Raw genomic sequence first — 13,431 nt, forward strand, 5'->3', positions numbered from 1 at the left:
ATCCTGCCAACAGACTGTGATTTGGAAGCTCCCAGGGGTTCCGATGTGCAGACAAGTCTGGGGACCACCACCCTGCGCCTGTTTTTCTCCCACCAGGTTAAGACACCTGCTGTGAAGTGGCCTGGCGATCACAGCACTGTAGGAGCAGTATCACGGGACAGTAACAGCAGCAATAAAGAAGCAAAGTGAGGGCTTCCCTGGCGGCACAGTGGTTGAGAGTCCGCCTGCCGATGCAGGGGACACGGGTTCGTGCCCCGGTCCGAGAAGATCCCACATGCCACGGAGCGGCACGTCCGGAGCCTGTGCTCCGCAACAGGAGAGGCCACAACAGTGAGAGGCCCGCGTACCGCAAAAAAAAAGAAAAGAGAAGCAAAGGGAGACAAACTTGATCATGAATCCTTTGGCATTCCCTCCCTTTTCACTGCCCCCCCCCACCAGCTCTGGGCCACAGGTCCAGAAGTCCACGCAGCTACTGCTGGGCTCTGCTAAGAAAAAGCCTCCCTGGGGAGAGGGTGTTAGTGCCCCAAGACAGTGGCCAAGAGCTACACTGGACTCTGGCCCCGCCCCCTTCGCGGGCCAGCCTTGCTCTGCTTCAGGGACGGGGTGCGTGAGGCAGTGGCCCATCTAGTCTGGCTGGCAGAGCAGCCCCAATTTGCTCCAGAGACTTTAAATGCCGTCACCTTGCATTTAACCCCTGCCTGACTGCCCCATTCTTTCCAGGACAAAAGGGGTTTTAACAGTGAGCCCTTCTCTGGGGTTGAGTGCATGACCTCAAGCCTTGCAGAAGAGGCAAAGAGCTTGAGCTGCTGTCCTTGACTGGTCTTCACTGGGGAGTGGGTGTGCACCAGGTGAGCTGGCTGGGGATTGAGTCATCAGCCTGGCATTCAGGGACATATGGGTCCCTAGAGATTCAGACTGTCACTCCTCACAGTGGCCTGAAGGAAGGGGAGAGGATAGGTAAGGAGCTTGCTCATGGTTACATGTGCTGGTCCTTCTGACGGGATCCCCCCCAAGCCCATGCTCAAGGCCACTTGGATGAACTCAATCCACCCCCACCCCACCCCCCATGGCATTAGAGACTCCAGAGAAACCACGTATCTGCTTGTTCCCAGGCACGGGAAGGAGATATAAAAACACAGCAACAGGCACCCAAGGAGAGACTCCCAGTTTGCCATCACCATTCCCAACGAAACAACAAATGCAGCTGAATAACTTTCCTTAAGAACAGGATGGAGCACTCTTTCCTAAGCTACTTGGTTTGAGCCCAAGTTGACTGTGGACTGAGCCAGGACCACATTTTCAGATTATGTAGGTATTTTTGAAGACTCTCCTCCGAGGCTCTCATAGACGCCAGCAGGGATCAAAGAAGAGGAAAGAACCTTTCCTGGAATGGATGCTGACCTAAGGACATTCCCATCACCCAGGAACTAGAAGCGAGACACGGATCTGAAGACCTTAGCAAAGGAGCTGGCCTCCCTTGGGTTGGTGGGACGGTGTCTCTCCAATAAGCATGATTTTATACAACCAAGAGATGGGTTCCTCAGCACCCTCCCCCAGACACATCGGTACTACACCTCCACTGCCTCCCACCTCCCTCCCTGAAATCCAGGGTGGCACCTCTTTTGAAGTTTAAATGACTACAAATGGGGGCTTCCCTGGTGGTGCAGTGGATAAGAATCTGCCTGCCAATGCAGGGGAGACAGGTTCGATCCCTGGTCCGGGAAGATCCCACATGCCGCAAAGCAACTAAGCCTGTGCGCCACAACTACTGAGCCTGTGCTCTAGAGCCCGTGAGCCACAACTACTGAGCCCGCGTGCCACAACTACTGAAGCCTGCACACCTAGAGCCTGTGCTCTGCAACAAGAGAAACCACTGCAATGAGAAGCCCACGCACCACAACGAAGAGTAGCCCCCCGCTCACCACAACTAGAGAAAGCCTGCGTGCAGCAACAAAGACCCAACACAGCCAAAAATAAATAAATAATTTTTTAAAAAATGACTACAAATGATGCTGGCCTCTAATCCCTGCCCTAACCAGTGAGGCCCGTATGTCTGAGGCCCAACCAGCTTTAGACAGCAATATACAAAGGAGGAGGCTGGGTGTGCAGCTGAATAACCTGGAACTCACAAGTGAGGTGGTATTTCTTCAAACCCCTCCCACCCCACCCCACTCCCCCAACTCAGGACAGCAGACAAGCTAAATGAAAGCTCCCCCCTAGAAACTCCAGATGGAGGCTGCAAAGATGACAGCTTCGAACACATGCTTTTAATTACCAGTGACCCAGTGAAAGCTCTGGGAGCAAATCCTTTCCACTTCCACCACCGAGCTGAACCTAGAAGCTTCCCATCTACGTAAGACCACTCCTAGGTGGGTATTCTTGAGCCAGGATACATGCCAGCAACAAGGGTTTGTCCTACACGCCTTTCCAAAAGCACCATACCCAGATCAAGATTCAGAACCAATCCAAACACTCCCCGGGCCCAGAGCACACATCCTCATGGAGAAACCGTCTCTGAGGTCCACCTATCCCGTGTGAGAGGGACCCAGGCCTATCCCAGCGCCTGCCCGCTCATGTGTCTGTGCACGTGTCTATCTGTAGGTCTGCAGCACGCATACACGCGTGTGCGCGCGCGCACACACACACACACACACACACACACAACCAGGCACCGAGCAATCCATCTGTCTCCGAGAGCCGGCTGTCAGAAATGAAAGTACAATCTCCTGGAACCGAGTCACAGCCTTCTAAAAATGTGCCGTTTTCCCAGACTGAGGAAACTTGCAGGGGTGGGGTCTGTTTCACTGCGAGTCCCAGAGGCCTGGCCTGTCGTCTCCCCGGCCAGCCCCGCGCTGCAAGGCTGGAATTCCAACCTGCAGCCAGCGGGCCGGCTCCCAGCGCTCCTACCCGCCCACTCCCCTTCCTCGCAGGAAAGGGAAGGGCCAGCCTTGGAGTCACCCCGGCATCTCGGGAGGGGCAAGGGGCGTGCCTTCAAGCACACCCCCACCCCCACCCCCGAGGCACCACATTTTCACATTCGGCTGTTTTTTTCTTTCCCTTCTTCCCTTGCCAAGAGAATCAAGCCCTGGCTCCCGCTGCCGACCTTCCTCCCACCCTAAACTGAGCCCCATTCATTAAGCCCGATCTCGGCCAGGACAGGAAGGAAAACAGCACACAGGGCCCGTGAAAGAGACACTCAGAGAGGTGATTTCCAGGGGGGAGGCGGGGGCAGAGCCCTGTGGGCACCTTCCCCGCTCCCCGCCGTGATGCCCACTTGGCCTGGCGCTCCCCACAGCAGGCTCCCCGCTCCAGCCTCCTTCCCCTCCCCGGCCCAGCCCCCTTCAGCCACCACAGCCCCCCCACCGGCCTCAGCCTCAGCCTCATCCTCCGCCAGGCAGACACACCCCGGCCTCGGCCACCTCCACCCCCCCACCATGGAAAGATCAAGTTCTTGGAAAGGAGGTTTGGGCTTTCATTTGCAAAACCCTCCGCCCTGGACTCGAGCCACTACCATCATCTTTTGGGGCGGGGGCGGGGGCATTCTCGCGGCAGAGGGAGGAGCCGTGGGTTTTCTCAGGGCCTATCGCCTCCCCTCCAGACACCCCCAAACCACTGGCACCAACCCAAGAAACGGTTTCTTCAACTTCCCCCCACGGCCCATTATTAATAAACTACTCCAACTCTGAACGGAAAGAAGAAAGAGTTGAAACTTTGAAGCCTTGGGAATTAGTAAATCAAGAGCTAAAATTCAAAACAAATGCTCTTTCATGTGGAGCCCCCCGTCCCGTTTTTTTCTTCTTGCAGTTTCGTTGAACGACGCTATCCCTTCAGAGACAAGCACTCCTTCCTAGCAGCTTCTCATTCATCGAAATGGCTGCAGTTACTTTGGGGGTAGGGGAGGAGTTCATCATTGCTTTACCCCCAGTTTCTTTCTAGGACACGAAAAACTCTTGGAAGCCCACCCGTCTCACAGGGGCTGCACTGTCACACTTTTGGCTCCGGGGGCCGGGTAAGGAGGCTGGTGGCTCAGGCGGGTATCGTTACTTCCTCCAGCAGAGGAGACAGACAAGATGTTATCAATAAGACAAACCTTCCGAAAAGCCCCCTTTCAAAAGCTACCACTTCCCTTGCTTGTTTCATGTGGTTCAGAGGGGCTGGGACTCCTCCCTGCACATTCAGAATTTAAAAAATAAAACCCTCTAACAACATCCTGAGTGTGCTATTTTGCCCAGACCCTTTCCTCTCCTTGGCTTTCTTTCTTTCCGGAACTCTCTGAGCCTTAGAAAGCAGAAAAGACACAGCTCTCATGTCCCGGGATGTTCTTCCCTCCTCCACCGCCATGGTCCACTCCCATCCTCACCCCAAGCCCCTGCCCTTTCTGGGTCCCTCTTTTTTCCTGCTCAGCTCTCATTAGGAGCTTTGAGTAAACAATATCCTCTGTCTCAGATAACAGCCAGAGTATATACTGCACTGAAATCAAAACAAACAAGGGTCTCCCTGAAGACATTCTCAGCAAGCTCAATTCCTGCAGAGGGAACTGGCTAGGACGAACCGAGCGGAGCCTAAGCGACACCTGACCGGTTAAAAGTCACAGAAGAGGGTGCACCATGGTCCCCCCCAAAGACAGTTTTATAGCTTCCATCTGAGCTGCCATGATCCTACACCAATGTCCCAAGGGCAAATGCCCAGAACTCTGCTGGATTTTCTTCCTTTTTTTTTTTTTTCCTGGATTACTTTCCCTCTTGTTTTAGCTAGTTCTTAAGAGAATCCAGTGATGGCATACTGGGGTGGGAAAAACAGGTGGAAAACAGGACATATTTAGAACAAAATGGAAATGTCTCCCACTTACATTGCTAATGAGTTTCTCCAGGCTTATCACTCTCTCCTCCCGTCTCTCAGGGACAATGACTTCTCTCAGGGACAATGACGTTTAGGCTCCCCAGTGCCCCTCACCCAATTCCCTAACTCTCCAGCCTGGGGAGTCCAGGTCCCTGCTCACACCTGTGTTCCCTGCTGGGTAACAGTATTAGCACCTACTGTCTGCACTGTCCCCACCCTGGCCCTCCCATCCCCACCATGCACTGCAGACTCCTGCACGAAGCTGGACTGGGAAGCAGGACTTGCAAAGAAGCAGCTACTACTCCAAACTCCCATCCTACACTTGGGATCTGTCTTCTACAAGTTCCCAAAAGGTGGATCCATTCCCTTCAAGGCACCCGATGCACTGAGAGTGAGAGCAAAAAAGGGCTTAAACCCGTGAACTAATAACATCAAAGTCACCCAGTGGAAGCCCCTCAAGTCGGGAGCTGCTTAACAATAACCACGAAACATGGCCCAATACCAGCCCGCCGGCCGGCCCCCACTTCCAGATCTACGGCCCAGAAGGACGAGCTGAAGGGCAACAGAGTCATCACGGATACATCCAGTTTCATGCACATAAAAGTGAGAATTAATTCCAGACCAGCTGGGGTGGCGGAAGGCCACCTCCAGTCCTCCAGTCTCCAGTCATTTCAGGAGGTCTTCGAATTGCCAAGAAAGTAAGGGAAAGCAGCTCACCTGAAAGCCCCCCAGGGGCCAGATAATTCGTTCCCCCTGTTTCAGCGGAGGAAGGCACAGCATCTGGACAGTCTGCTGTGGATATGAAAAGAAGAGAGAAATAAATAAATAAAAACACCAAGATTAATTTTTAAGCACATTCTAAACAGCATTAAAGAGAAACCACACATTCCAAACGGGTGACTCCCGGCCGCGATGCTGATTATTAATGGGCTGCTCAGGCTTCGCTACCCATCATAAGACAGACCACAGCACCTTGTCACCCGTCTGGGCTCCGGGCGGCCAGTTAATCATTAGTCAAGACAGACTGGCTGGAATTTCTCTTTTATTGCAAGTCCCCCATTGAGGAAACCAGGTAGTTCCCAAGGTCAAAGGACGCCCGGTTCTTCTCTCTCAACCGAGGCTGCTGTCTCCCCACCATCTTTCCCATCTTTTCCCAAAAGCATGGCCTCTCTGCTTGGATCCAGTGACCTCGCTGCCACTCTCATCTTTTTAAAGACAGACTTTCCAGTTCTTTAGGAAGAACTGGTGTTGGGCTGAAGGGACTTCTTCCTTTTTAACTGAGGTATAATAAGTATAAAAAAAAATACAAATCTCAAGTACAACTCAATGAAATGAATTTCACTCATGTACACACCTGTGTGAACAGCCCCTCACGCCACATCACCCTCACGCCACATCAGGACAACAGAGAACATTTTCAGCAAGGCTCCCTAATCCAAACTCCCCATCTCTGGAAACCCTCCCAGGCAACCCCAGGCCTGCAAGCCTCCCTGCCTCAGTTTCCTGTAAAATCTTTCTGGCACCCAGTACTTGTAATTTCCTTCTGCTGTCTTTATTGATCTTTTACCTTCAGATCCTGTCTGCCTGAACTGGACTATAACCTTCTCTTCAACATCTTTGTCACCCTCAGGTGCTCAGCACAGTGACCTAAATGTTCATGAGGATAATGACAATTCCAGATGCGAAATAGACTTGACAACCTCCCTCCAAGCAATTAAAACAAAAAATAATGGCCACGAACCACAACGAATTAGTCCCATGAAACAAAAATACGAGACCCCATAAGCATATCAGGCACCATCGCCAATGCCAAACTTACTGAAATCCACAGAGAAAGGCTGGCTCAGGAAAGGAGCGTCGCAGCACCGGGTCAGATGGTGCAAATTCCAGTCCCTCCACCCCAGGCCACTAGCAGGATGTCCCCGGGGGGTGCGTTACCAGTTTCCCCCTGGAAACACTTGGCCGAGAGGGCGAATAGGAAGCCAAGTGAAAGAGTAGCCCAGGGGCAGGTAGCCACAGAGCTCTCTAGGGGCCCAGCAGCTGTCTCCAGTGCCTGGTAAAAGTGGGGAGGGGCTGGGCCACTCAACTCTGAGGTCCTCTCTCTAATCCCTCTCTTGCATTCTCTCTCAGGCTGTAAGAACAACTTTTCAAGAATTTTTCTAAACAGGGAAGGAGGAAGCGGAGGAGTGGTAGCGGCGGGCAGGGGAGAGAGAAAAGACTGTGTGGGTAATTTCACTGTATCAGGGTAAAGTTTAATTCCTAACAGGAATATACAGTTTTACAGGATACACTTAATCAAATGGAAAACAATAGGGGCAGGCAGGAAATGGAGTTGCTGGTTAAAGAGTGTATAGCCTGCACTTTCTAAACTACTTCGATGGCCTTCACTATGCTGGAGATCGGCTTCTACCTACCCCGCAAAGGGAAGACACCCCCATGATGACTTATCCACGGCCACTCCCTCCCTCCCCCACCGGCTTTGGCTGGCTGAATCCCAGGGACAAGGTGTGTTTCAAAGGAAGAGCCCACATCTCGGGGCAGAGCTGGGACCACATTCAGGGTTGTCAGCCTGTCTCAGGTCAAAGGTTAAGCCAGCTCCACACTGGCCACCACAAGCATTTCTATGAAATGGTGTTCTGCCCTTTGTGCAGCGCCTTCAATCTCAGAAGGGATTTACACACATTAATTAGGTCTCCTTACCACCCCTGTGAAGTAGCAAGGTCTACCTGTGTGACAGGTACCCAGGTAAACTGAGGCATCCCTGAGTAGCCCAAGGGGCCACCCAGTGAGCTGGACCATACCCAAGGGTTCAGCCCTCTCCCTCCCAAGGTAGGCCACATCCTCACTCTCTTCCCTGAAGGTAGCTGGGCTGAGACAGTCTTCAGCATCCAGACTGGCCTCAAGCTCCTGACAAGTTAGTATAGGTCCAAGAGGCCACAGCTCCATCTCTCACCCACAAAAAAGCTCTGCTGGGGTAGCTCTCCAAAGGCAGGGTTCTCAGCTACTGCCTTGTCGTCCGCTGCCCAGAGCCCAGGCTGGCACACTCAGAAACTCTAGGCTACTCCTGGCTCTTCTCCACCGCTAAACACTACCAAGCACCCAGTGAGCGCTGGGTTTTGTGGGAGCCTCAGTCCCCTCTCCCAGCAGTAGGAGAACTTTCAAAGGTGCATGCCTGGGAGCAGCCGAGGAATGAGCTGCTGCAAGGGGTACAAGGTGACAGAGCTGGGGACCCCACTTCTCTCATTCAGAGAGTGGTTTCCAGACAGCCAGGATATTCTCGTCAACTTAGTTCTGAGCTACCTAAGTACCTACGGTCTGGGACAGAGGCGCCTCCACCACCACCATTATACCCCAGCTCTGCCCCAGTCCACAACCCAGGTTACAGAAGCACTATCCAATGCACTGGCATCTTCACTGCATTTTAGGCAGGCACATCAGGTATGCAGAATGAATGAGTAAGCCACTAAATGAGTGAATGAATGAATCATCTAACCTAACTCCTTGATCACGTGGGTTTAAAACCAGGCCTGGAAAAGTTAAGAGTGGCCTGAGTTAAGAGGTAAATGCAGGACTAGGTCCCAGACTTCTCAACTAGGCTTTGGAGGCTCCATCTGCCAATGGTCACCTGGATCCCCAGCCCAAGCAAGTAGGTGTACCCAGCAACATCCCCTCCCCGCCAAGCCATTCTTCAAATCTTTCAGACCTTCAGATACAGAGGACACAGGAAGCAGAGCCTACAGAGCAATCCCTTCCAGCATCCCCACTCCACAAACTGAGATCTCATTCTAACAGCCTGCTCTTACTCCTGGTGTGATGGGGCTGGGGCTGGGGCTGGGGGTGTCCTGACTTCTGAGAGCCTCAAGTCACAGCCACCCTATTCCTACATCCAGCCACGTCTAACACTCCTTCCCAGAAGATCCTGCTGACTTCGAACCACAGAGTACCCAGGCCTACCTAGTCAGGCCATGCCAGAGGCTGCAGTGGAACAGCTTGAACCAGAGCAAAATGGAGCTCCCAACTTTCAGCCCGAGCATTCCTCCAAGGCTGCAGGGGGACCAGGCCCCAGCCTCTTCCCACCGCCTCTGTCCAATCTGGAGACTTCACAGGAGAGATTCCCTTAGTTGTGTAACTGGTTAGGATTTTAATAGCTGTCCACTGTAAACCTTATGGCTGGTTCTCACCTAGTAACCCAAGACTAAAAATGCAACCTACGACTTAGAAACTTTAGAATGTAAGCAGCTGACCTAAGTTCCCCAGCCAAATACTCTCCCCCATGTGCAAGGCAAAGAGAAAAACCTGGGGCAGCATCCCATCTGTGTGTCTGACCTCAACATCTCTGGCTACAGCAGCCAGCAAAACCAGGCCCAGCCCTGGCTGCACTCCAGCGCGTCAGGAGATTCCCAGCACAGGGGCTTCGCCGGTTAGCACCCTTACATCCTTACACAAAGGTGATGTTTTTCACTTTTTTGTTGTTTGTTTTGGGGTTTTCTGGTTTGGCGGGGGGTTAGATTTTTGCTTTGGAGTGTTTTCTGGGGGTGTTTTTTTTTTTTTTTTTTTTGGTTTTGTTTTACAGAAACGTTTTGGGTGAGTAACCAAGCTGTGAGTTTCCGATTGGCAGGTTAATCACTTCCTATTGGCTGATCTGGAGAATTTTTCTCCCCCTTGGAAATGGCACATTCCTGTCTTTGTGGCTTCTCTGTTTGCACACATTTTGCTACCTAATGTCAACACTTGCTAATGAATAAATATATCACTCCACTCACTGAAAATGAGGTCCTGGCCTGAGAGGGTGACTGCTTGAATCCGGTGAACAGATCTGTCCAGGTATCTCTGCAGGAAACCCAAGAGAATGTGGTCTTTCTTTCCTATGATTTTAGGAAATTTCTCAGAACATTTCGCCCTAGTCTTCTTTACCCCCGGGGCCAAGGTAACTGGCCTCCCTCTTTCTCACTTTTAAGGAAAACCTCCGAATTTGAAGACTATGGAAGGGAAAACAAAAACAGGACAGAGATAGCCCCTTGGAGAACTAAGCTCATAAAAGAATTCTTGAGTATTGATGCCAAAAACCCAGTCAACTTACATTCTTGGAGAAAACAGAGCTTGGTCATTCCAGTTAACATTTGTTACAAATACAGAGCTGCTTATCTCCTCATTAATGACTATTTATCTGGTGTTTTGTAAATCGAAAGCAAAATATCACATGCTTTGCAGGCCACTTACTAGACAGGCACCAGGCAAGCAGCAACGCCTTCTCTCCTGGAGGGATCGTGTAGTTGGGGAGGGCTGGCTGGAGAGCATGGGCTTCTCTTACACCGTTCATTAAAGTATTTAATTCTGGACAACGCCCCAGCAAGACTTTTAATTAGTGGGGGAAAGGCCCAACAGCCAAAACTCATGAGGCGGAAGGACTTGTAGAATTCCAAGAGGGAAATGGGGCCCAACCCTTCACTTTTCCTTCTCCCAGAACCTTGGCAAAATAAAAACGTCAAAAGCGTTGCATTTGTCAGGCACCAGTGTAGACCAAAGTCACAATCCATACTTTCAAGCAAACGAACCTCCCGCTGTAAGAAGGGGCTCCAGGAAACAAGGGCCCATCGAAGTTGTCACCCTCGAGTCCCCGTTTTTCAGACCCTCCTCCCCTGGCACTGTCAAACCTCTGCACTGCCAGCCAGAAGTTGAATGCAGACAAGCGCAACTGAGGTGGTGCCAGTCTCAAGTGGGGCTTCTGCCCTGGCCCCGTGCCAGCCTGTGACAAAGCACCAGGCAGGCAGAGCTCTGCTAGAAACTTTTATAGCCCTCACCAGGAACTCCGAGAAAACTAGGAGGGGGCTGTGGACTTTACTTCTTAAATTTTCTAATCTCTTGCTCCAAACCAAGGTCCGTCTCTGCACTTTTTTAAACTGTCTTCCCTCCCCCATAGGGTTATCCATTCTTCCCACTGAGATACTTCTGGCACTCACAAAGTCTCCGACGTTGCCCATCAACCTGTCCTATTTGGCTCCCGAGATGCTTCGGCGTGGATCAAATTCCACGTGTTAAAAGCTGAGCCAACTTGGGTTATGGAGTGCAAATACATGAAAAAAGGAACAAAATGGAAATATCTAGGAAACAAACATCTCTGCAAAAAGATATATATGTATACATACACACACACACATATATATACACACACACACACATTACCGCCAGCTCCAGTCACAACAAAAACAGAAAAAAATCCACCGAACTTCCAACATCGGCAACTATAACAACCTCGGGGCAAGTCCAGCGTCTCCCCACGCCGCTGCCTAGGCATACACATCCGCGTTCTAGAGACTCCATTTCTAACTTAAGATAGGAAGGATATTTTTAAAATCATCTACTCACCAGTTGGTTTGAGAAAATCCATCGGGTATCTGGAGTAAGGAGGAGGGGGAGACTCTGGAATTAAAAAAGAAAGAGAAAATAAAGGCCGAGCCATGAGAAAGAGATAGAAACTTATGATAACAGAGGCATTCTTTTAGCCCAACTGTTTGTCTTAGCTGTGGGGGTTGGAGGCAGGGCCGCGAGGCGGTGATTGCCTTGATATTTAGCTGTCAGATAAACAAAAGAGGCCGCCTGGCGCCAGCCTCGGCGCTCCGCTCCTCCACGTCTGCGGCGGCCGCCGCCGCCGCCGCCGCCGCGCTCGGCCGGCCGGGCTGGAAACCACCGGCTCGGCCGCGGCTCGGCCGAGGCCGCTCACTTCACAGGGCTGCAGGGCCACAAAGCCCCCTCCCCGTCCCAGAACTTCACACCCCACTCCCACCGCCCCACCCCACCCCCGCCCCGACCCGTCCCCCAGGGGTGCAATTCACCTCCGCCACCGCTGCTCCGCTCCGCACCCGCGCGGGGAACACGGGCTTCCCCTTTGCCAGCCCACCCGGGAGGTGCACCCCAAGAGCGCTGGTGAACTTGGATTTGTGGGCACCCGAGGTGCACCCCGCCCCCGCACAAAGACGTAGAGAAAAGGGAATCAATGGAGGAGGCCGGGAGGATAAAGAGGAGGAGGCTGGGGTCTCAACTGAGAAGAAGCCCAGGCCCCAGGGGCAGCATCCTCACGGAGGCGCTGGGGGCAGACCATCCCACAGTCAGCAACTGTGCTTTCCTGTGCTGGAAGAAAGGAAAAAGCAGAGGGCACCCAACTTCTCCTGACTGCTTGTTCTCTTTCACGCTGGGGTGGCACAGTTTAGAGCAGATATCCAGCGCGGCCTTCCATCCCAACTCTTTGCCTCAAAACCCAAAGCTGCGCCGGCCAGGGCAGTCTCCCGGCCCCTTGTGCCCGACGTGACTCTCTTTATTTACTAAAGGAGAGCCTTACTCTCTAGCCTTTACAACTGCTCCTTCCAGCCTTCCTTGGCGGCCTTGGACCGAATCCAACTCGGCCACACACCTCAACGCCTTTCCCAGAGCGAGGGAGGCGTGACCCCCACTTCTCTCTGCACCCCTTGGCTAATCCGGAAATGAGGGCATCTAATCTTTAACCCCCTGTGTGTAGAGTGTGTGCTTGAGCAATGCCCAAAGCCTCCCCCGCGCCCCGGGGCAACAGAGAAGAAAAAAACTGGAAGGGAACCCCCAGGGAATACCTTTCCAGTTTCCCCTAGTCCCTTCTCGACCCTTGTCCCCCAAGTCTCTTCCCAGGAAGAGATGTACACTCCCCTCCGGCGAGGTAGCTACACAAACACACAGCCCCCAATGGAGCTTTTCTTGCACCACCTGAGCGCCAGGAGGGGAGGGTGGGCGCAGAACAACTTCCTACCTAGTTCGCAGAGTCGGCTAAGGTGATGGGGGTTGCAGCACACCAGCTCGGGGTTGATCTTCCCGTAAGATTCACAGCAACACAGCCTCTTGACTTCCGAGGAATGCCTGAGATCCGGCCACCTGAACACTTTGCACAGCAGGAGGGGGAGCGAATAGGACGAGGGCGGCTGCGCGGGCTGCGAGCCGGAGGGCGCCCCCAGGCCCAGCCTGCAGTCCAGGCGGCCAGGCAGCAAGAGGCACGCGGTGCGCGTACCGCCGCGGGACTCCACGGCCTGGAGCAGCAGCTCCAGCTGCCGTTCCTTCAGTTTCTTGAGCACCGAGTGCGTGAGCGCCTTCAGATCCGCCTCGGCGCCCCCGGCCGCGCCGGAGCCCGCGGCTGGGGGGTGGGGATGGTGGTGACCTTTGGCACCTCGCACCGCCTTGCCCAGGCAGCAGCCAGCCCTGCCTGCGCCGCCGCCACCGGCCCCATGCGCCCGGCCGTCCGTCGCCCCTTCTCCCCGCAGGTCGCCTCCTCCTCCGCCTCCCCCCGCGCCCTCCTCCTCGTCCTCGCCGCCGGGCGCACGGCTCCTCCAGAGACGCCGGACGAGCGCAGATCGTTTGGTCCTGAACATGCGGGGCGAGGAGGCGAGGAGAAAAGTCGTTTGCCGGCTAAGGAGCGAACATGACCTCCGCACACCATGAAGAAGTCGGGTGCCGAGTTGGGGCAGCAGGCGCAGGCGACAGCAGCAGCAGCAGGGGCCCTGGCAGGAGCGGCGGCGGCCCGAGGGGCGCTCCGTGGCATGCGCCAGTCTCCCGGAGGCCGGGGCGCGCGCGGGG

At 53.6% G+C, this 13,431-nt stretch overlaps 1 protein-coding gene across 2 annotated transcripts in view; it reads right to left on the reverse strand.

Annotated features, from left to right (window-relative positions):
- SMAD7 (SMAD family member 7) overlaps nucleotides 1–13,226 on the reverse strand; it is a gene marked incomplete at both ends in the record, with an annotated part of 28,543 nt that extends 15,317 nt beyond the window's left edge. The window contains 3 exons of one of the 2 annotated variants that reach the window (XM_079717463.1): nucleotides 5,557–5,628; nucleotides 11,206–11,259; nucleotides 12,614–13,226. In XM_079717463.1, coding sequence (XP_079573589.1) covers nucleotides 5,557–5,628; nucleotides 11,206–11,259; nucleotides 12,614–13,226 — 739 coding nt within the window. Of the gene's footprint in view, nucleotides 1–5,556; nucleotides 5,632–11,205; nucleotides 11,260–12,613 lie in introns of both variants that reach the window. The other variant, XM_079717462.1, reaches the window with a different exon arrangement.
- Between the last annotated feature and the right edge of the window lie 205 nt (nucleotides 13,227–13,431).

Source organism: Hyperoodon ampullatus, assembly GCF_949752795.1.
Source record: "Hyperoodon ampullatus genome assembly, chromosome: 13".
NCBI lineage: Eukaryota > Metazoa > Chordata > Mammalia > Artiodactyla > Ziphiidae > Hyperoodon > Hyperoodon ampullatus.